General features: G+C 32.6%; 2 protein-coding genes across 2 annotated transcripts in view; both read left to right on the top strand.

Annotated features, from left to right (window-relative positions):
- Window positions 1-16,032, top strand: part of LOC133196882 (scavenger receptor class F member 1-like) — a 47,664-nt gene extending 31,632 nt beyond the window's left edge. Inside the window, exons 2-4 of the mRNA XM_061332730.1 lie at window positions 11,727-11,867; window positions 15,548-15,688; window positions 16,022-16,032. Coding sequence (XP_061188714.1) covers window positions 11,727-11,867; window positions 15,548-15,688; window positions 16,022-16,032 — 293 coding nt within the window. The remainder of the gene's footprint in view (window positions 1-11,726; window positions 11,868-15,547; window positions 15,689-16,021) is intronic.
- On the top strand, window positions 3,748-4,994 carry LOC133196475 (uncharacterized). The gene is made up of 3 exons (XM_061332363.1): window positions 3,748-3,838; window positions 4,125-4,463; window positions 4,764-4,994. The coding sequence occupies exons 1-3, from the start codon at window positions 3,766-3,768 to the stop codon at window positions 4,979-4,981; spliced, it is 630 nt and encodes a 209-aa protein (XP_061188347.1). The 5' UTR covers window positions 3,748-3,765; the 3' UTR covers window positions 4,982-4,994.
- Window positions 16,033-25,154: the final 9,122 nt, after the last annotated feature.

Genomic DNA, 25,154 nt, shown 5'->3' with positions numbered 1-25,154 from the left:
TCATCTTTGAGAGTTAATGATTTACTTGAGGGATCATGGAACTGTCCGTAAGTACTGTTATAAGTCTACATGTTCAGAGGATCATTAGTCTATCCGTTGACACGTGTATCATTGATGTTAAACATCTAAACACAGGTTAAAACTTAAACTGTCAATCTTCGCCGATCATCATTTGTAACTTAGCAGCTTGCACTCTTCACAATCGTTTTTCGCTATCTTCATACTTCAATTCCACAGCGTTTAACAGGAAGTGTAAACATGAAAATAACACTTAATTACTCTATGTAAATATGAAAAATATTTGTTTATGAAAATGTTTGTTTGACGTATTAAAAAAAAAAGATCGGGATATGAACTATAAGTTATCTGTTTAGTTATTTTTTGTGGTGTTGACATGTTTATAAAAATACACGTTTCTCTTTAAAAACATTTTCACAAATATCCAGAGTCGATCAAAGCGTATAGACATTCTGAAAATAACTTGTTTATGATAGCCTAGCTACACGGTATGTTCAGCAGTAGCTATATCAAGCATCGTTAGTTCGCGTTGTGTAAATGAAGTTTTTCGAGAAGGAGATATGTGTCAACGTTTCGAAACGGTTAATAACTGGATTTTAGAATTGACATTATATTTTTGATTTTTGCAGATTTTTGCCGTTGTCATTTAGTATATATCAAAATAATTATTTATGTAATCAAGGGCCGATCCAGTAAATTTTCCTGGAATAAAAAAAAAATACCGTTGTCATTTACATGCAGTACATATCAAAATAATTATTTATGTAATCAAGGGCGGATCCAGTAAATTTTCCGGAAGAGATGATATCATCATCCAAAAAAAAAAAAAAAAAAAAAAAAAGAAAGAAAGAAAGGGAAAAAAAACCCTCAAAATTATTTGACAAGAACAATTGTAAATAAAGGAAGAAAAAAAAGAAAAGAAACCAACGCCAATTTGAAAAATTATTTTGTGCGTGTGTGTTCGAGTGGAAGGGGGTGCCAGGACACTTTTTACTGATCAGCGACAACCCGCTTTTTTTTCTTCACATAATTAAAAAAAAGAAGAGTTTTTCCCGGGATGGGGTCTAATATTATTCTTTGGCTTTTAACTTATATAGATTTTAGAATGATTTTTTTTCTCTGAAAACCGCGGGGGTCCGCCACTCCACTCTCACTGCATCCGCTTCTGGAAAAGCTACTTAATTAAAAAAAATGTTTGTTAAAATAAGAATAATGATATAAGTTATAGACATTGTGAGGGAATGAATACGATCTTATTTTGGGTAAATTCGTTAGCTTTACAGACAAAAATTTAAAAATAAACTAAGTTTAAAGCAGACATTGATTTGATTGATAATGCCGACAATACATTCAAAATTTTTTTAATTGAATTATACAAATTTTATGACCTAGAAAATATCAACACAGAATATTTCCCTACAAGAAATCGCACTAATCAGAACAAAGATACGTATTCTATCAACGATAACAGCGATAATGGCGAATCAGATGACAATTCAGCAAATTTAGAGGCACGGATCCACATTTACGTCGAAGAGCAGATGAACGAAAATCTGTCTGATAACAGCGACGATGAAGACGATATCAGCACTTTAGATAACCCATGCACTGAGGATGTAAAATTGCGCTCTTTGATTGAAAAGGGATGTGGATGTGCGAAAAACTGTATTTCTACATTTAGTTTTTTCGGATATCAGAGAACATGTTATTTCCTTATCCGAGATGACAAAAAATGAAAGGGATTTTTATATCATGGCGAGATTAAAGGTAAAGGCTAGGCGCAGACAGTCAAAAGATGAAGGCGCAACTAGAAAACGTCTTCGATACCTCTATAAATTTAAAGATTTTGAAGTTTGCCGACAAACATTTTTATTACCTAACCTACTATATAAATTGTAATTAGGCATTTTGAACTGTTTCCTGATTCTTTTTAATGTTTTTGCAAATCATGAAACAGTCAAAACTGTTTACCCAGTCACAGAATGAACTGTTGCATGGCTGAACTGTTCCATTATGACGTCATAATTAATTCCCCGTACTTTACAGCTTTAATATTGAATTATGTATTAATTAAAGCATTTTCATTCAATTTGAAATTATCATCTGAAAAGTAATCCTGATATATTATCAATTTAATATCATTTCGAAGAAGAGGCCATGAACACCTTTTCTGAGGGTAATTTGGGAAAAATGTAGGTCCCTTTCACTCAGTATAGTTCTTTGCCATAAACGTGTAATATTCAAATTTATTACCTAACCTACTATATAAATTGTAATTAGGCATTTTGAACTGTTTCCTGATTCTTTTTAATGTTTTTGCAAATCATGAAACAGTCAAAACTGTTTACCCGGCCACAGAATGAACTGTTGCATGGCTGAACTGTTCCATTATGACGTCATAGTTAATTTCCCGTACTTTACAGCTATAATATTGAATTATATATAAATTGAAGCATTTTTATTGAATTTGAAATTATCATCTGAAAAGTAACCTGATACCAATTTAAATATATATTCAATTTAATATCATTTCAAAGAAGAGGCCATGAACACCTTTTCTGAGGGTAGTTTGGGAAAAATGTAGGCCCCTTTCATTCAGTATAGATCTTTGCCATAAACGTGCAATATTCAAATTTTTAAGACATCATTATGTTGTTTGCTACATGTTTTTTTTTCATTTATTAGTGCATGATAAAATCACACCCATTAATTTTTCTGATTTTACACCAATCGGTGTGAATATTTGATTAATATTCAACTTGTTTAGTTTGGTTTTAAAAAATAATACAAACTTTTGTCAATGTATTTTAAAAGCCATTGATTATTATGTCGATATCATTACTTTAAGAAATTGTATAGTAGGTTAGGTAATAAAACACTTATTTCATGACAACTCGGGAAACAGTCAAACTGTTGTCCCTCGATAATGGGGAAGACCTGGGAAACTGTTACCCTCGGCCTTCAGCCTCGGGCAACAATAAACATAAGCGGCCGAGAAATGCATACAGTTTTGATGTCTTGAGAGACGCTGCCCAGTTCATTACCAATTATGCAGAGGAGCATGGCCTGCCCCAGCCGGCAGCAGTCAACAGAAATATTGGAGGGCACATACTGCTACCATGCAGCGAAAGCAAACAGTCTCTGTATAAAATATATAAAAGATATTTGTACTGATAACAACAAAACAGCAGTTGGACTTACAACCTTTAAAGGAGTCTGGCAGAGTTGCTGTCCCAATATAAAATTTATGTCCCCCCAGACTGACGTGTGTCTGTCTGTGAACAGCACAAAGATGACATTCAATCGGCGATGACGGAAAACGAAAAGTTAGCGGCGCTCGACCAACATAGTACACACTTGCATGAAGTTAAAGCAGAACGACAGGTACTACAGTTCCACGTTATTAACCTTCATTGAATTACTGATTAAAATGTTCCAATATATACTGTACAAATTTCAAGTACATTATGTATTTTAAAGGTTGATATTCTGAAATAAGCTGCATTAGAAAAAAAATATATGTTTTCTCTTTCCATTAGACGATTTCAAATCTTTAAAAAAAATATACATGTACATGTATATTCTTTTTTAAATAATGACAGTTATATAACCAGTGTGTTACAAATGCAAGAGATGAGATTTTAACAATAATGATTGCATTTTACAAAGGTATAAGGAAGCAGTTTAACTTCCTTATAGACGAGGATTCAACACTGGGAGAAAAAGGGCGCAATTGGCGTGATTTCAATGCTTCACTACTGTTTTGAGAATTTTGGACTAGGTGAAAAAGAATGTCACTTACACTGTGATAATGCTTCAGGTCAGAATTAAATTATAAAGATTTTAATTTAAAAATACTATGGATTCATTTGAATTCGTTGGGGGCAATGTTCAGGGACAATCCAAATCAGGGAAAATCAAAATCTAATTGGTTTGTGGGGTTGTAATCTTGTAACTCGTTGACAAAGGGGACTATAATTAGTGGATAAGGGTTGACCCACGAATGTCGAAATCCATGAAACAACGAACAATGATGATTCCGCAATATGAACAAAAATATTACCCTTGCATATTATTTTTTGAAATGCATATATTTCTCTTTTAAGGGGAAAACAAAAACAAATTCATGCTTGCATATTTGATGTGGAGAACGCTGACTGGCAAGCATTCCAAAATAAATTTGCATATCCAAGTTCCCTATCATGGCAAAAGCCTGGTAGATGCTGGCTTTGCTTACATCAAAAAATCATACAGAAGGGCTGAGGTTGACTCTTTAGAGCAATTAGCATCCGTGGTTAGGAAAAGCGCAAGATCCAATGAAGTCATTGTATTTGGTGGGGCTGACGGAGAATGGCTCGACTGGAAGACATTTACTTCAGAGTACTTCATTCCTTTCAAGGGCATCAGAAAATATAGACACTTTGTCTTCCAAGCAGATAAACCAGGTATAATTGGCAAACATATTTGATTTATTTCCACTTACATGTAGGGAATGTTTATACGTTCCTGTATTATCAATATGCTAATACGTTAATATTATCTTTTCTTGTATAATGTATTTGGGTTGACCCCCCCCCCCCCCCAAGAAAAAATGGGGGGGAGGGGGTGGCAGCCTAGTCTTCCAACTCGCCTTCAGATTGTGTTGTCTTAGTTCTTTAATCGTTTCAAGAAATCTACGTGATGATCTTGTTGAATTAAGTTTCTTTGATTTACCTTTCTCCTATAATTTTTTTTTAATTTTTAAGGCATTGTCTTAGCCAGAGAATTACCAGATTCACCCGGCACAGAAGTAAAACTGCTAAAACAGCGGATCGATTTAGACACCATCCAACCTCCAAATGTTATTCCGGCAGCTGGATTAAGTAGAGAAAGAAGTGAATACTTGTTTAAATTCATCAGACCATTTGTCAGGGCCCCGCACAAGGACGCCGTCGCTCCTTCCCCAGACGCCCAGGAAGAGTAACGTAACTGCTGTCGACAGATTAATCAACGAATGTTGAATGACTATTCAATGACCATTAAAAATTATTAACTGTGAAAATAAAATTTAAGCTTTTGAAAGTTTTTATATTTGAATATCTGCATCTATCAGGTGAAAAAATGGTTTATTATTCAATACGTGTCCTGTTTTCTTAAAAATATTTACAGTAACGGCATAATAATATGCGACGTTATCCCCCAAAACTTGTGACGTTAATGTGAGTTTAAAGCAAGTTTCTTGGGGATTTATTATGTAATTATCGTTGTTTCTGAACGTTAAGCTATATATCAAAAGAAAGAGGAGAAAATTCTCTATTTAAACCCATAAAAATCTGAAAAAGTGATATTTTTCACTTAAGCCTGGTTTTCGCTTGACGGTCATCATATATGAATACCCTCTATGCTCTTATTTTCATCTTTCCCATAATGCAGATTCCTTGATTGTCGTTGTTTAGCTTGCGATTGATATTAATTTGGTTGATGATTTTGAAAATTTTCATATTTTGAATGACAACCATGACCACTTGTTACCAGTACGTTTTTCTATCAAAAGATTTCGTCATATCGTCATTTATCGGAAGTAAATAATTTCTTGACAGCCTAATCAAAATTTTCCTTTGTTCATACATATTTTCAAGAAAAACATTACTATCGATCGATGTAATCGTAATTTTCTTCAACATAGTTATGCTCGGGGGGGGGGGGGGGGGGGGGCTTATTTACATCAACTGTATAAATAATTCCTAAGCAAAATGCAAATTTATTTCAAGCTGACTTTCATCGGAACAAAATAAACAGAATAGACAAAGAAAATGTTATTTTAAAAAAATTATACTTTTGCATCTTCATAATTATTTCAAAATTTTTTTTTTTTAAGCAAATAGTTAGTATTTTTGAATTCATTAGCACTTTTGTGCAATTAGTTTATTGCTTTCCGGAATCATGACATTTCATCGTTCAATATTTTTCGATTTGAGCTTTCTTAGAATACGACAATACTGTAGAAAAAGATAAAAGAAAGCTTTTAAAATATTTTAGTTAAAGTTTACATGCTATATACACATGTAATATTTTATTTGTGCGATTGGGAAACCTACATTTTTACCAGGGACATACGCACAGCACCTTCCTTTAACCAGTAACCAATAGAATCAAAGCAGAGAGGGAAACTGCCCCCCCCCCCCCTTTATTTTTTTTTTCTATAAGAATATTCTCTTCCTGTTAATTTTAAGTACGGAAATATTTGTTCAAAGGTCGCCCCCCCCCCCCTTCCAGACACACACAGCTTCAATTGTTGAAATAGGTTCAAATCCCTCATATCACATATATTTTCAAACAAAGCGGGGTTCAGTTCTCCTTTAATACTTTGATTCTCTTGAACTTTGAACTAATGTCCTTTTAATTTGGTTGGAGACATTTTTGCTTGTTATTTATATTCCCCTTTTTGGAAAACATCGCCACACTTAATAGTCTATAACTGTGCTTATCGATATGATAAACAATGGAATATCTCACTACATTTTCACGAGGTACTTTTTTCTCGTATAAGTACTGTACATTGGGTGTTCTCTCTCTATCTCTCTCTTAAAAAGATAAAAATGTTATATACAAACTACTGTTTAGTATTAAGACTAATTAATACATTAATGACTAAGTCAAATATAAGCATTTGCAACTTGCTCAGAAAAAAAAAACATATCTGTAGTTTTGCATTCTATATAGATATCGCTATTAATCGCTTTATACCTGACAATGTGTTCAATGTAGCGTTGCGGTTATGTAATGTAAAATATTTACACAGAAACATGATAATGAATAAATAAATGTTCTAAATAGTAAAAAATGTTTTTAATTAAAATTGTCTCCTATAAATTTCGTTTAATTTGATATTTTGCTACACCTGGAAATCCAGTTTTATTTCTTTCTCTTTACACGTGAACACAAAACGCAGTCGGAAAAAAATCTCACTTCTGTGTTTACAATATCGCAACTTTAACGTCGTTTTCTGCGCATTGTGACGTCAAAAGATAAGGGCCCTTTTCTCATGACGGCAGTCATATATATATATATATATATATATATATATATATATATATATATATATATATATATATATATATATATATATATATATATATATTAATTTATATATATATTAATTTATATATATATATATATATATATATATATATATATATATATATATATATATATATATATATATATATATATATATATATACACACTAGGGATGTCAACGAGTACCCGGGTACTCGATCGAACATCCAAGTATCGAATACTAAAAATGGTACTCGGTTACTCGGATGTGTATTTTTTCTTCTTTCAAAGTACTAATTTTTATCAAAAACTTATCAAAAGCTAACTTAAATATGCATACGGTAATTACAGCGTGTAGTTTTCTATACCTGTAAAACACCCATTATCGCCTGTGACTGTGCATATACAGTAATTAGTGACCAATCACCCAGCTGTTCTCACCTATTGTGGCCCTAGAAATCCTTGTACGTTGAAATCGATGTTTATATACATTTATAAACGTGATGAAAACAGCTTTGTGGTTTAACGGAATTTAACGGGGCTCAAGAAAATTAACATACTTGTATCTACATTTTTACCGAGTACCCGGGTACTAGATCGGAAAAACGTCCGAGTAACCGATTATCAAAAATTGACCGATTTGACATCCCTAATATATATATATATATATATATATATATATATATATATATATATATATATATATATATATATATATATATATCGTTTAAAAATTATATAAATCATAATCATAAATCAAAGACAACTGCTTCTTACATAGAAATGGAACTCAAAAATTTTCCCATCTTGTGATCAGCACAATTACTTCGTTAAAAAAACACTCTGATTGTACAAACAAGTACTTAGAAGTTGATATTAAAAAGATGCTTGAGTCCCTCATTGACAACATTTATGTAGTCTTCGGAGACCAAGTTTTCCAACAAACTGTTGGAATTCCAGTGTGCACTATTTTATCTCCTTTATAAACTGACTTGTTTTTATATTCCTATGAAGCAGAATTTATTCAAAAACTTCTACACGAGAAGAGGAAAACAGTAGTTGTGGCCTTCAAAAATATCGACGATGTTTTATCAATTAACAATAGTTATATTCATTCGTATGTCGACTCGATATAGCCCGGTGAACTTGAAAAAAAAAACACCTCAGAGTCTGCCACATCTGTTTCATATTTAGATGTTATACTGACTATAGACGATAAAGGCCAATTAACAACTAAATTGTATGTCAAACGAGATGAGTTTAGCTTTTCCATCGTCAACTTTCCTTATCTATGTAGTAATATTCAACTATCAACTGCTTATGGTGTTTATTAAAAGATTAAAAAGATTATTAAAAAGATGATTGAGTTTCTGATTGACAATATCTGCATGGATGTAGTTTTTGGAGACCAGGTCTTCCAACAATCTGTTGGAATGCCCATGTGTACCAATTGCGCCCACTTTTTAGCAGACCTATTTTTGTATTTATATGAAGCAGAATTTATTCAAAAACTTCTAAATGAGAAGAAGAAAACACTTGATGTGGCCTTCAACTCCACATTCCGATAAATCGACGACTATTATCAATTAACAATAGTTACTTTCATTCATATGTCGACTTGTTATATCCCAGTAAGCTTGAAGTAAAAGATACCACAGATTCTGACACATCTGTTTCATATTTAGATATTTCACTAGAAAAAGACCTTAATGGTAACCTAACAACCAAGCTTTATGATAAACGTGATGACTTTAACTTTTCAATCGTCAACTTCCCTTTCTTTTGTAGCAATATACCCTTATCAACTGCATATGGGTTTATATCTTTCAGTTGATTCGATACGCAAGAGCATGCTCTACTTATAAACAAATTATAAAACGAGGCAAGCTATTGACAAACAAGTTGACGAAACAAGGATATCAACAGTCTCGTTTGAAGTCATCTTTTCGCAAGTTTTTCGGTTGATACAATGACCTTGTCAGCACATACAACCTATCATTGAGTCAAATGCTGACTGACGTTTTTCATACTAATTGTTAGGCAATTATTTATACACTGAACTGTCTACGGATTTTTTGGTTTTTGTTTCCCGATCATGACAAGGAGCACATGGCAGGTGTGACCTGTCGGCAGGGGAATAGCTCACTCCTCCATGGCACCTGATACCACCTCTAAGTTATGAAGTCCGTGTTTGCTCTGCTCCAAATTTCTATCATTTCATTGGACTTTCGAGATCGAATACTGTTCATTATCTTCATATTTCATATCTCCCAACTTATTCGCTACTCAAGAGCTTGCTCTGAGTACGGTGAATTTTTAAAGCGAGGCAGACTACTCACTGATAAGTTGATGTTTCAGGGATTTCAACAGCCTCGTTTAAAGTCAAGATTTAGGTTTTTTATTTATCTGAAATATTTGTGTGGAGTCTTTTTTTAACTTGAGAGAGCAGAGGAGCAGTGAGTGTCCTGTCCCAAAAGATCGTCAGAGAAAGAAATAGACCTGTTAAAAGGTAGATGATTTAAAAAAAAAGTTTCCAAAGATAAAACAGCCCCTCTACTAAATCTTTTTCAAGCATTTTTAGCTATGTACCTTATACACAATTTACATTTCCTTTCTGCAATGTGATTTTTTACCATGAAACTATGAATATATAAGGACAATTATTTCAGCAGCTTGATTTTCTTAAAAATAAATTTATACTTCTTTTTTTTTTTTTGCCAAAAATATCTACGAAAAAATGTTTATTAAAAAATTTATAAAATATATGAATATGGTATAAAACAAACCTTAATAGGCATATATTCTATTACAAACCTGTAAAGAAATCCTTAAACAGGCCTTTTATAAGATTCATTGAAATCTATCTATCAACAGTTTTCTTTTTAGAAATCTTGTGGATATATAAATTGAAAGGCAGACAAATATGAATGAAATTGTATTTCTTAAAAATCTTTATTGTCTGAAGGATTATCTGCTTATCCTATCCACAGGATGAAACCCCGGCTTTCAGTCAACTGAATGGTCACCGAAAGGTCTGGAATGGTGACTGAATGGCAGAGCTCTGTCATTCAGTCACTTTTCAGTAGTCTTTCAGTCATCTTTCAGTTGGCTGAATTGCGGAGTTCTCTACCATATCTTTAACTCACTAAAATCATTGTATGTTAAAATTCTCCTTACACTTACCTCATTCATTGCTATATAGAACAACGACAGAGAGAGCGTATGTATGGATACAAACTCTACATCTCTAACAGTACAGATTTCAGTCTTTTACAAGAGGCTTATGTGTGTTACAATCATACAGGACCGGATTTACCTGATCTTAACGTCACTCATATATGTGTTTCGTTTGGTCGATATGTAATTTTCTACAACGAAAGAGTTCCTGGTGTGACGTATCCGGGAAATCAGAGAGAAACGTCCACAGAACTCTGCGAAGTAATCGTACAAGGTAATTTCATGCAGTTCTCCTTATGTTTTCGTTCAGTGAGTGGAAGCAAAATCACTCACTAGATCTTCAAATTAATTACAAAGATAATACTTTATTTTGGCAGTTAATATTTAGCCTTATGACATTTTTAAAGAGAAATACATATTTTTAAAGGTTGTGAAAGAGATGATGTTTATGGAAGTCTCTGCAATGAAACGTGTCCTACAAATTGCCAAGAAAGAAGGTGTTACATAAATAATGGTACTTGTGCAGGATGTACTGACGGCTGGATTGGGAAAAAGTGCCTTGAAGGTAAAATGTAGCTTTAAATTACATTTTGTGCCATTTGCTCTTTCTGTAATTATTTTTTTGCATGTGTGTTTTTAAAATAAGATGAGATGCTTAAGACTCAATACAAATAAAGATATGGAAAAGTGCCTTGTTTTAAGAAAATAAATCCTTGTGCTATTTGCCTTTTGCATTGATTTGCCCAATAAATATAAATAAGACCATTATGATCCAGAGAAAATGTCGTTCTCGATCAATCTTGGAAACCCTCTACTGTCCCACATGAGCCGCAAGTAACAGTGATGGAACACACTTTACTTAAAAAATAAAACAAATGGTCGGAGAGCGATGAAAATAGAAACAAGAAACAAGAAAACACAAAGCACAAACGGGACTTTGAACACAGGGAAAGCAAATGTTATAGAAAGGAAAGCAAACTGTGATTGAACAATTATTTTTTGATATTATGTTTAAAAGTTAGTTTATGCAATAAATATCTCTTTAAGCTTGTCCATCTGGATATTATGGAGGTGAATGCAAGAGAACATGCCCAGCCCGATGCAGAAATATTTCTTGTAATCACGTGACTGGATATTGTGAGGGGTGTCTATCAGGATGGATGGGTTATTATTGCAATGAAAGTAAGGTATACATGAGAATCTAACACAAACCAGAATGACTTGTTAGGACCTGGATATCATTGGCTTTATCTAGGCAATAAGCATGAAATAGTAATAGAATGGAGGTATTGAATTTTATAAATATTTCCCCTATTGGTGGTGGTTGTGGGGGGGGGGGGAGTATTCTGTATCGCAGTTATTTTACAGCTGACTTCAAAGAAAAACTCGCCGGGTCATGTCACAATAAAATTTCAAAAATGAATTTTGATTAAAAACTTTGTTCATCACTTTAAGACAAAAGTGGGGGATGAGAAAATATTTTTATTTGACAGCCTGTAGTTATGGGACATACGGAGAAAATTGTAAAAGGAATTGTAGCAGAAACTGTGCGAAGCAGGAGTATTGTAACAAAGAAAGCGGGGATTGCGATGACGGATGTGCACCGGGTTATAGAGGCTCTAAATGTGAAAAAGGTAATAAACACATTTTGTCGTGAATATACACTTATTTCTTTTTTTTACCCCCCCCCCCCGTGTAATAATAACTCCTTTTTACAGGTATTATGAATTGTTATTTAACAAACTCAGACCATAGCTTATTTGTTGTTTCACGGGAGAATGTATGTTAAAAGACAAAAAAAAAAAAAAAAAAAAAAAAAAAAAACAGCGAAAATGTTAATTTTCAGAAGAGATTACAACTAAAAATGTACTTCATCAATCTCATATGTTTAATTTTACATGATTTAACATACAGAAAAAAACAATCAATGGTCATTTATCCATAGCCATGGGTATTTTAAAATCTGGTGGTGTTTTAAGCTTGAATTCAATTGATAACATCGTCTACCCCCTTAAAAAAGACTTGTTATTTAAGAGCAATTAGCTATTGGACACTAGTATTTTGACGGGATTAGAAATGCGCTTTCTGATTGGCCTTATACAAGTTTGCATGAACCAATCAAAAACATTGTTTTACTTTACCTGAAACTAAATCGTAAACAGAAAAACACGCCATTTTAAGTCCCAACGTAAGCTTTTTTTCAATTAAATAACCCAGTTAAAGGATTGTCTCAGCTTTTAAGTAAAAGTTATATTGAATTTATTTCCGACTTCCAATATTGTTTACCATTCTCTGTTTAATTCGCTAACTCTGATTGGTCAATAGCAGAGGTCAGTAGAGTTCAAATTGTGTAATCTCATTAGATGGAGCGATAGTAAACCCCGTCAAACATAGTATATTCGGTCAAGGGTTTATATGAAGCAAAGTGGATCAGACTTGGGAAGATGGTGTGAAAATGGAATCTTTGTATTATATCTCACTTATAGAACGGGGTAGTCTATCCCAATCACTAAGAGTACAAAAATCATATATTTTGTTTTCATCAACATCTATATGAGAACAGTCTGTATAGAAAGTTAAAGCTTTACAACTGTAGCAATTAAAACCACTTTTTAAGGAAGTCTCCACGGTTTTTTTTTTTACTTCATCGTTAAAATAATTATAATACTGAATGATTTATCAAGCGGTTTTCAAAAACTAAATATAAATGGCAGAAGAGTGTTTTCTGATGTGTATATATATATATATATATATATATATATATATATATATATATATATATATATATATATATATATATATATATATATATATATATATATATATATATATATATTAAGCACATTTTACTTCAACTCTTAAACTAACATAACTGCCCTAAGTGAAGAAATATTAATATAGAAAGCACAAAGAAATTCACTTTTATAAGGATACCCACTTCCGCCCCAGCCCGGGGTTGAACACTCGACCTACGGAATCTGTCTCCTAGCAGTACAGGAACAGAGCGCTAGACCGCTCGGCTATCTAGGGAAGTCAAAAAACTTGCTTTCGATGCCGATGGAATTCTCGCGGCGCTGCTCTACACTACACGGTCATTAAGAATGGAAGTGAGATACAATTATTTTGACATTGGTTTTATTAGAGGATCGTTACCAATACACGTTGTAATGAAATTAATTTTTATTTATAAAGCACATTTTACAACAACTCTTAAACTAACATAACTGCCCTAAGTGAAGAAATATTAATATAGAAAGCACAAAGAAATTCATTTTTATAAGGGTACCAACTTCCGCCCCATCCCGGGGTTGAACTCTCGACCTACGGAATCTGTGTCCTAGCAGTACAGGAACAGCGGGCTAGACCGCTCGGCTATCTAGGCAAGTCATTAATCTATATATATATATATATATATATATATATATATATATATATATATATATATATATATATATATATATATATATATATATATATATATATATAAGCCCAAAGAAATTCACTGGTATAAGGATACCCACTTCCGCTCCAATCTGGGTTTGAACTCTCGACCTACGGAATCTGTCTCCTAGTAGTACAGGAACAGCGCGCTAGCCCTCTCTGCCATCTAGGCAAGTCAAAAACTTGCTTTCGATGTCGATGGAACTCTTGCGGCGCCGCCCTACACACGACACGGTCATTGAGAATGGAAGTAAGATACAGTTATTTGGACATTAGTTTTATTAGAGGATCGTTACAGATACGCTTTGTAATGAAATTTAATTTTTTTATAAGGCACATTTTACAATAACTCTTAAACTAACATAATTGCCCTAAGTGAAGAAATATAAATGTAGAAAGCACAAAAGAAATTCACTTGTATCAGGATACCCACTATCGACCTACGGAATCCTTCTCCCAGCAGTACAGGAACAGCGCGCTAGACAGCTCGGCCATCTAGGCAAGTCAAAAAATTTGCAACTTTACGCAACACGCTGTTTCGCCAATACAAAACACGCAAATACAACTTTACACAATGTATTATGTGTTAGCACGACGGCGAGTTGTGTAAAGTTGTGTTAGCATGACGGCGTGTTGTGTATTAGCGCATCGGCCTGTTGTCACTTTGCGCTAGCGCGTTGTCACTTTTAAAAGTGCAACAATGCAATAATAACAACACTTGGCATGTTGTGAACAACGCGCTAGTGCGGTGTCTCTTAGCGCCTTCATGGTGGCGCATTGTTACATTTTTGCAAATGGCCCTATCGGGACACCATATTTCGAGATATTTACCTACTGACTGTAGATATAAAAGTAAATACATGTATTTCATCTTCCTTCTCTACAAAGTAGTATTATTTTCTTTCTACACTACATTTCGTTCTACTGCACGTGCGTTTTTTCTCCATTTATATCAAACAAATGAGACGTAACTCTATAACATTGTGGTTGCGATTGAATTTTAATGAAGCAGACGTAATATTTTAAAATTTAATGGCAAAAGTTAAAGAGATGGTTTATTTTTATTTTATTTTTTTTATTTTTTTATTTATTTATTTATTTATTTTGCTTCTGGAAGAAGTCTTTTTTTCGCGATATGCCTTTATGAAGGACTCTGACTGCATGTTTGGTTTTAATTTCGTGCAAATCTTTTTTTATTCATTTTGTAAGGTAAAGGCGTTCTAAATAGCATGTACTCTTTTTTTTTCCTGTCGCATGGATGCTATTTTGTAAATGCCAGAAAAAAATTCATAACAAAAAAAAGATCACTGATTGACTAATTTTTAAATTCAAAAACTTTTTCAATTATTGCTTACATATTACATAAACACTTTCAAACTTGTTCACGTAATTAATTATTCTCTAAGTAGACCAATCTTGTGAACAAAACGAACATTCATGTTATCTGGCTAGGAACTAAGCACTGTACACCCGCGTAATTATGTCGGATTACCCAGGTGAAATAATAAGGTAATTATCGAGTTTTGTTCAACCCCCCCCCCCCCCAAAAAAAAAAAAAAAAAAAATGAATAAATAAATAAATAAAAAAGCCAGAATTAGGAAGATACAGTGGTCAGGATATGCAGTGCTTTAATGGATATGAATTATAAGGAAAAGTTTGGGAATAAAATATGAAGTCGGAAAGTCCAGTGTGCTGGATTGCACAGTTGTCTCATGGATAGTGGGTACTCTCTCTTTCTTCTCTCTCTCTCTCTCTCTATCTTAGGGATGTCAACGAGTACCCGGTACTCGATCGAACGTCCGAGTATCGAATACTAAAATTGGTACTCGGTTACTCGGATGTATGTATGATCATGATTTTTTTATTTTGCAGAATGTGATTTTGGTACATATGGTGCAGATTGTGTAGAACTCTGCAGTGGAAATTGTCATAAAAATAAAACCTGTAATAGGGTTTATGGAGAATGTATGGATGGATGTAAAGAGGGTTTTCAGGGAACACTTTGCAATGAGAGTAAGTATCATAAAATTCTTTCATGTTGTAATTTTTGTAATGAAATACTATAAATCATTTTTGTTCGCGAAAACTTTATTTTTGCGTCATTACGCGAGACACTCTGCTCGGGAAAAATTTATTTTCGTATATTTTCTTTCAAATAAGTTTATACGTATATAGAAATAAGCACAATTCATGAAATTTTTTTCTCGCATATAAATATCAAATAACTATGTCGCGAAAATAAAGTGTCACAACAATTTGGTGATCTACAGTACCGCATTGTTAGCAAGGCAGGTATTTATCTGCTTTACATTCTCCTTCATCATAAGCATATATGTTATCCTTTAGTCATAAATTGACCTCAAGAATATTACAAGAATTTCCTTATAGGGTCAAAATTGAGAATAACCTTTAGTTAATATAAGAGTTCTTCATATCTTTTAAAATTCTTATATGGAGGGGCTGCTCGAAAAGGAAATGCAAAAGCACAAAGCATGTTCAACCTTCTACATTGACTGATTTCACAGGGAATCACTGCGCAATGTTGAACCAGAAATTAAAAAAAAAAAGGCTAAAACATAGAATACAGTATCTTAGTGTATTTTACAAGTGTACCAAAGCGTTTTGAAATCAGATCAAAACTATGGAAAATATTAGTAGCGTTTTTTTAAAGAATTTAACAAAAATTCTTTTACAATAACCATTGCGACACCGTTCATCAAAATCAACGCCTTTAAATAGATTTATAGCAGTCTACATGAGTACAAGTTTTATTGAAATTTCCCTAACAAAAAAATACTATAGTAAACTATAGTTAACTATAGTTTACTATAGTTAACTATAGTAAATCAAAGTTCCAAAGTCTTTACTATAGTAAATCAAAGTTCCAAAGTTTTAACTATAGTAAATCAAAGTTCCAAAGTTTTTACTATAGTAAATCAAAGTTCCAAAGTTTTTACTATAGTAAATCATAGTTCCAAAGTTTCACAATAGTAAATCAAAGTTCCAAAGTTTTAACTATAGTAAATCAAAGTTCCAAAGTTTTTACGATAGTAAATCAAAGTTCAAAAGTTTTTACTATAGTAAATCAAAGTTCAAAGTTTTCACTATAGTAAATCAAAGTTCCAAATTTCTTACTATAGTTAATTAAAGTTTCAAAGTTTTCCCTATACTTAATCAAGGTTTCAAAGTTTTTTTTCATTAGTTTAACAAGTTGTGTATTTTTATTAATTTTTTTTTGACTATTTAGCCGTTTTAGGGGAGGGGTGGATAAGGGGTTGGTTGGGGCTGTTTTTTGTTGTACATCTTTATTTAAATATACAAAGTAGTTAATTCAAATGCAATTTTTACATTTATAAATTTAAAAAAAATACATGTTCACTGAAGTTGATGAAGTAGATATTTTGATTCTAAATGACACATTTTTTTTATAATATATTATTTTTTCTCCATAAATAAGACTTACGTTACATGTGCATAACATTAAGATTAAATACATTGAAATAAATATTGCTTATTTATCGGCGCAAGCGACAACCTTTACATTATACATTAAAATTCATATCTTGTACATTATTCCTTTAGGGGAGGGGTCGGGGTTTTAAAATGTTCTCTAAAGCTTTTATGAATCTTAAACTTGAAATATAAAATGTAAAGAATGGGAATCAAAAAGAGAATTCCACGGGATTTATCGTACTTAATCAAAGTTTCAAAGTTTTAACTATAGTAAATCAAAGTTCTAAAGTTTTCCTATAGTAAATCAAAGTTCCAAAGTTTTTACTATAGTAAATCAAAGTTCCAAAGTTTTAACTATAGTAAATCAAAGTTCCAAAGTTTTCACTATAGTAAATCAAAGTTCCAAAGTTTTAACTATAGTAAATCAAAGTTCCAAAGTTTTCACTATAGTAAATCAAAGTTCCAAAGTTTTTACTATAGTAAATCAAAGTTCCAAAGTTTTTACTTTGGTACTATAGTTAACTATGATATTTTTTTGTTAGGGTTAACTATAATCTTAAGAGATTGAGATCATCTTCTTTCTAAGGATTCAATCATAACAAATAAAGGACAAGAATATGGTCATAATAATTATACATACAATCATTTTTGCAGAAAAAAGTGTTCAGGGAAGTGTATATAAATGCCATTTGAAAGAAAACCAACCAAGAGCTTCAGTTTTTTTCTTTACGAATTCTTTGCACTATTCCTTCCTAAAAGTCATCCTGACCATTTTTTTCACAGTTTTTGATTAGACGCATTTAAGGTCTTATATGTCGTCATGGGTCCTTCTTTTCATGTAGTTTTTTTTTTCTAACATATAAGAAGATATTTTTCTAATATATTAAGGTATAGTGTCATATATTAGGAAAAAAAGAAAAACAACAACAATTTAGGCTTAAGTGTTAAGTTGTTATCCAATGTCAATTTTTTCTTTTCTTTTATTTTGTTGAGCTTGCGAACTTGATACGTTTGGACTAAACTGTTCTGGAATATGCAGCAAGCACTGTTTCAACAAATCAACTTGTAATTTCGTAACTGGCACTTGCGATAATGGTTGCATGCCGGGATGGAGGAACGACAAATGCAACAAACGTAATTAATATTTTTTTTTTTTTGATTATACAAGATTATACAAGAATAATTTTACACATAAATATATCTGTATATTTACATATGTCATTATTTTCCATTTTTATTGGTGATACTTATAAATATTTTGCTAATATGTAATTAATTATTGTTTTTGATAAAAGACACCATTGATTTATTCAAATTATAATGTACCATTTATTTTGGGTATTTCTTTTATTGGTAAGATCATCGTTGAAAATTTAATTTATGTTTTGTACACAAAATGGACTATTTTCATCCTATCAAGAATGTAGTAATGGTACATTTGGTGTCATGTGTGAAGAGTTCTGTAGTGGAAATTGTTTTAACAATGAAACTTGTTACTATGTGGACGGTCATTGTATAAAGGGATGTCAGACGGGATTTCAAGGCAAGAAATGTGACGCCCGTAAGTTTTCTCTTTAATTGGGGCAGATTGCATAAATATAACATTTCATATTTCAAAAAAGATTTATTCAGCAATATATTCTAAAGATTGCCTCTATTTATTGTTTGATAGATTGATTGAAAAATTAATTGAATGATTTATTTTTAACTGAATTCTAGCTTGTGACCTGGGATTCTTTGGCAAAAATTGTTCGCAGAAGTGTTTTGTAAACTGCTATGATATATGTGATAATATAAACGGACAATGCAAATGCAACAAAGGATGGATGGGGGAAAACTGTTCAGAAAGTACATTAAATAAAATTTTACTATTAGTATAAGATACACTTCAAACAGTAACATTTTTAATTGTTCAGTATAAATATGTATGTATATGTGGTCATTGATTTAATAATTGATTTATTTCTAGTATGCTCCTCTGGATATTATGGTCACAATTGTGAAAAACGCTGTAGTTCAAACTGTTTGAAGAACGAGTCGTGTAATATTATAAATGGACGTTGTCCAAGTGGTTGTCAAGAGGGTTATGAGGGTGATACCTGTCAGCATTTAAAAGGTAAATCTACTTATTATTTCATAAATACTTTAAAGTATTTATCGGAATATGTACTTGACACCTGCATTGAAGGTTTAAGCAAATGGCATGTACAATGAAATTACTGCACTTTATCAAGTTCCACATTAATCTTCGATGCATTATTTTAGAGAGGGAATGATAGAGACCTGTTAAGACTTTCTTCTGTGGAATCTATTCTTAGTTCATATAGAAACTTTTCATTCTATATTTCTTTTTGTAATGTTTCTTTAAGACTTTTAATCCGTTTTTATTCACGAGAACTTTATTTTTGCGTAGTTACTGGAGACTGTCTTCTCGCAAAAATTTAATTCTCTCGTATTTTAGTACTATTGAAGATTACACAGAGCAAAATGACCGATATTGTGAAAATTATGTTTTGCTTAACAATCTCGCGAAAATAATTAGGTGCTTGCCTCTAAATACAGTCGTCGCCCGCGTGGCGCAGTGCATAGAGTGTTTTCTATAGAATGGCGGATTAAGGAGTTGATTCTTACGTCGAGGGATCGAATCCCACTGCGGGACGTGGAGACCTGCCCGTTGTTAAGACAGTATAAACCGGGGTCCCGTGTCGCAGTAGATGCGGACACAATAAAGATTTCTCATTGCTCAAAGGCTCTAAGTGCCTAGATCAGGTCTATATTTGCAGCCCTCCACCGGCAAGTGGTGGCGACTCAATATGAATGAAAATTTTTTCGAAGGAACGATAAACAACAAACAAACTAAATGCACTCAAACTATCTATATGGGAGAGGGCTATCTAAGTGTTGGAACTATATGAATATACTATATGAATAATGAGAAAAAGTAGACGCTGATTTATAACTTAAATAAAAGTCCGGTATTGTGGGGTGTCTTAGTGAGTACATCGATCCTGAACACAATTTCCTGACGAAAAAGTTTTCTTCCTACAGTATTGCGGGTAATGCTTCAATGGACTTTGCCTATCCTTCTGTCTCTCTGTCTATCTCTCTGTCTCCCTCCGTGTGTATGTGTGTGTGTGTGTGTTTGTCAATCTCTCTCTCTTCATGACACTAGTAAATATTCGTCAAAAATATATCAGCTACAAAATGTGCAAATATTCACAGTACATATTGTCGCCTACGACAATATATACCGATGGACGACAATATGTGCAGTGAGGGCAGGTACATATTGTCGCCAACGACATGTACAGAATAACAATATGTAAGGTCACAGGGGGTCTGGCAAACAAGGTTATGTAGAAAAATATCATTTTTGATCCCCCATTTGACCCTCGGAGTGAAAATGAAAATTCCGAAACCTAATTTCACATCTACAGGACACCAGCAGTCATCTTCCAAAAGATGATCAAACTACTGGGTTAAATTTGAGAGGAGTTCTGGAAACCAGATTTTTGTAGGAAAAAACGTTATTATTTTAACCCTTCCCCCTTTGACCCTATTACTATTGCCAATGCGAGAAAGTGTTCTACTTGGATTTGTTCCAATCTTAATATATATATATATATATATATATATATATATATATATATATATATATATATATATATATATATATATATATATATATATATATATATATATATATATATATATATATAATTATCTATATGTTTTGTTACAGTAAGTTTTACAGATATATGCATGGAGGAAAGGGGCAAAGTTGACGGCCTTACGGCAGGACTGGTTATTTCCTTACTGTTGAATGCGGGATTCTGTTTTTTAGTATTTCATCTTATCAGGTATGTTAAACAATGGAAACCAGAAGGTTACAAATTAACTACGATCATGGCTTCTATTGTTCATTGTCGAATATATATTTTTGTTATGTATTGTATAATATTCTAAAGAAAAATTATATAATACTTAATTTTAATTTTGGTTTATTTTCCTAAAAGATTTGAGAACACAATATGGTTTGAAACTAATATTAAAGCATTATTCACTTTAGGGAGAAGAGACGAAAAAATGGAAATGAGCAGCCTTCATACGAGGTCAGTGACAGAGAGGGTTTCCAACGAAGATCAATACCTGACAGCCATGTTGAGAATCATGCATATGAAGAGCTGAATACCACACAAGCCGTCCACATTTATCGAAATCTCTCGCTAAATAATACTAGAACAAACTCTGCATAATTATGATAGTAAAAATTAGATTTATAATACGAACTTATAACATGCCAATATATATATATATATATATATATATATATATATATATATATATATATATATATATATATATATATATATATATATATATATATATATATACATACATATATATATATATATATATATATATATATATATATATATATATATATATATATATATATATATATATATATATATATAAGTTTTACGGTCGATACAATGACCTTGTCAGCACATACAAACTATCATTGAGCCAAATGCTGACTGACGTTTTTCATACTAATTGTTAGGCCATCATTTATACACTGAATTGTCTACGGATTTTTCCATTTTTTTTTATCAAGAAAAGGAGCAAACTGCGGGTGTGACCGGTTGGCAGGGGATGCTTACTCCTCCATGCCACCTGATCCCACCTCTAAATTTTGAGATCCGTGTTTGCTCTGCTCCGAATTTGTATTTTTCGAGATTGATTACTGTTCGTTATCTTTATATTTCATACAATAAATATTAAGTATGCTTCCTATTATCATTTAAAGAGACACCAACCAGCGTTTATTGAACGTCACTCTTAATTTTTTTTTACATTATCTGCAATTGTTTGGTTCTGTTAAGCTGAGACACGCAGCTGTAGCATGCGAACAAATGTTTTTACCGCGAATTTAGTATTGCAACTTTTCGCCACTCTTTTTAAATCTATATACAATACCAAAGAACAAACATTCTGCGAATGTTGCACAAAATCGCCCCCCCCCCAAATCTACTATAGTTAACAATAGTTTACTACAGTTAACAATTGTTTACCATAGCAAATACGTAATTCGTTTTACCACGAAATTTTAGTTCTGAACTTTCTTCTAGGTTTCGTAGGTTAATATCTCTGAAATTCAATACAAATAATGTGAAGATTAAGAAATAATATGTGCTTAACTAGTTGACAAGGGACGTTTACTCCTCCATTGCCACTGATCCCACTTCTAATGATTTGAGAGGTCTGTGTTTGCTCTGCTCCCAATTTGTATTGTTCTGATGGACTTTTGAGCTTGATAACTGTTCGTAATCTTCATATTTCATGTGAATATACAAGTATTATTTTCTTTATATAAAACAATTGCATGCATAAATTAGAGACAATGAAATATACCAATTTAAAATTCATAGTATAAATATCTTTGATTTACTTCAGTAAATACTTCGATTTACTTTAGTAAACGCTTTAATTTAATTTAGTTAGTACTTTAATTTACTTCGGTAAAACCTCTGATTTCCTATAGTAAAAACTTTGATACTATAGTTGATTATATATTTTTTTTGTTAGGTTTAGCAGTCCCCTACTAGCATGTATAGTCTGGTTTCCCATAAATATTGATGCTCTAAGTCAAAAGACCGTAATTTCGTTAAGTTTACTGATAGCTGAACAAAATGCAAACTTTATCTGTATCTCATAGACTAATCAGCTAATACCTGCAAGCGTGTAGAAAGTATATCCTGAAAACCAATTAGGACAGAATGATTGGCAGACAGAGGAACAGGTGGCGGGTCCATATCTTAATTCAATGTAATCTCCTACACATATAATGTCCCTGCGGTTAATATTAGATCAAAATTTAAATTTTAAACAAAATATACTACTGACAAATAGATTATAGATTACAAGGATCTCAACAACCTAAAGTCAGCATTTCGAAAATTGTATGTTCGTTAGCATGACCTTGTTTGCATATACATGTATATCCTTTCATGGGGTTGATCTTTGACATGCTCAAATGAATAATTAGGCCATTGAAAGCATACCCTGTAGATCCGGTCACAGCGGGCGAGTGCTCTTTGTCATGCGATGGAAACAGGAAAAAACCGCTGATAATTCAGTAGTGAAAATAATAGCATAATAATTATTATAATTTGTTTGTTTGTTTGCTTGTTTGTTCAAACTATTGTTTAACGTTCCTTCCGAGAATTTTTCACTCATATGGAGACGCCACCACTTGCCGGTGGAGGGCTACAAATTTTGACATATACTCGGCACTCAGGGCCATTGAGCAGTGAGGGATCTTTTTCGTGCCAGCACCTACTGCGACACGGGACCTCGGTTTATACGGTCTCATCCGAAGGACAGGTCTCTGCGCCCCACAGAGGGATTCGAACCCGCGACGTAAGGATCAACTCCTAACTCCGCGACTCTATAGCAAACGCTCTAACCACTGCGCCACGCGGGCGACAACAATTATTTTTAAAAAAAAATGTCAATCAACATTCGACTCAACCATAGATTGTTATTTGCTAACAAGATCATTGTATCATTGTATCGACCCTAGAATTAGCGAAATGTTGACTCTAAAGGAACTGTTGATATCCTTATATCATCAACTTATTTGTCAATAGCTTGCCTTGTTTAAGAAATTGTTTGTACTTAAAGCATGCTGTTGCGTATCGAATCAACAGGGAATGATTAACTCCATATGAACGTGATATTGGTATATTGCTACATAAATAAGGGATGATTACGATAGAAAAAACTGAATTCATTATGTTTTTCATTAAGTTTTGTTGTAAGATTTCCGTAAAGGTCTTCTTATAGTAAGACATACAAAAAATTGAATGTGAACCCCCCCCCCCCCCCTACACGTCCTTGGACAAGGATAAATTGAAGATATTCTGTGTGAATCTACTAGAGAAAAATGTCCTCTAACTGAATTTTTCTAGGGAATTGTACGTAATTTATCCTATATTGTATAAATTGCGATAAAGAGTGGAAAATTTTCCCTTGTATGTGGGTAAGTTGAATTTTTCGTGGAATATTTTCTCAAGAAGTAAAATTCAGACTTGCCCCCAGCACTTTATATGTAACAAAGATCACGATGAATTGACATATGTGACAAATTTTTCTCAATAATGTTTGCACTTGTGCCGATGCGATTTTTGTGCAACATTTAGGAATATCTAAGTGTCCGTCACGTGATCAACAACGTCATGTGACATCACAAAAATGCATTATTATAATTCCTGATTACACTCTAATCACAAGTGAACTGCAAATTCATACATAGATTAGAAATTTAAATTAAAATCTAGCTCAAAATAAAATATATATTTTAACTATAGTAAGCCTTCGGACAGCCTTAACATAGTTGCGAAGCTAAGTAAATTCACTCTGATGCTACACACAAGTACTCTGAAGTTTTTCAACAAACTTGGAATTTCGATGGGCACTAATTGTGCTCCTTTGTTAGCCGACCTGTTTTTATATTCCTATGAAGCAGAATTTATTCAAAACCTTCTACATAAGATTAAAATAAAACACTTGCTGTGGCCTTCAACCTGACATTCAGATATATCGACGGCGTTTTGTCAATAGACAATAATTACTTCCATCATATGTCGACATATATGTCCGAGTGAACTTGAAATAAAAGAACACTGCAGAGTCTGCTACATCTGTTTCATATTTAGATGTTCTACTTACTATGGACGATAAGGGCCAACTAACAACTTAACTGTATGACAAACGCGATAACTTTAGCTTTTCCATCGTCAACTTTTCTTATTTATGTAGTAGTATTTCTCTATCACCTGCATATGGTGTTTACGTCTCCCAATTTATTCAATACTCATTGCAGCATTGTTAAGGCGTACTTCGAAGAAATCAACGGAATATAGACGAGCATAAATACATACCTTTTTAAACTGAATTTATTTTTGTAAAGATACTATATTATCAGATGACTTTAATATTATTTGAAATAACATTGTAT

This window comes from Saccostrea echinata, unplaced genomic scaffold (assembly GCF_033153115.1).
Source record: "Saccostrea echinata isolate AGI-Se365-2 ecotype Australia unplaced genomic scaffold, CSIRO_AGI_Sech_v1 ptg000030l, whole genome shotgun sequence".
Classification (NCBI taxonomy): Eukaryota; Metazoa; Mollusca; class Bivalvia; order Ostreida; family Ostreidae; genus Saccostrea; species Saccostrea echinata.
This window is presented reverse-complemented; position numbering and strand designations above follow the sequence as displayed.

Excerpts from the sequence above, each read along its gene's own strand:
- LOC133196475 (XM_061332363.1), top strand. The coding sequence starts at position 3,766 with ATGCTTCACTACTGTTTTGAGAATTTTGGACTAGGTGAAAAAGAATGT. Across the intron at positions 3,839-4,124 it reads ACACTGTGATAATGCTTCAG|GGGAAAACAAAAACAAATTC; the intron begins GTCAGAATTAAA and ends TTCTCTTTTAAG. Across the intron at positions 4,464-4,763 it reads CTTCCAAGCAGATAAACCAG|GCATTGTCTTAGCCAGAGAA; the intron begins GTATAATTGGCA and ends TTAATTTTTAAG.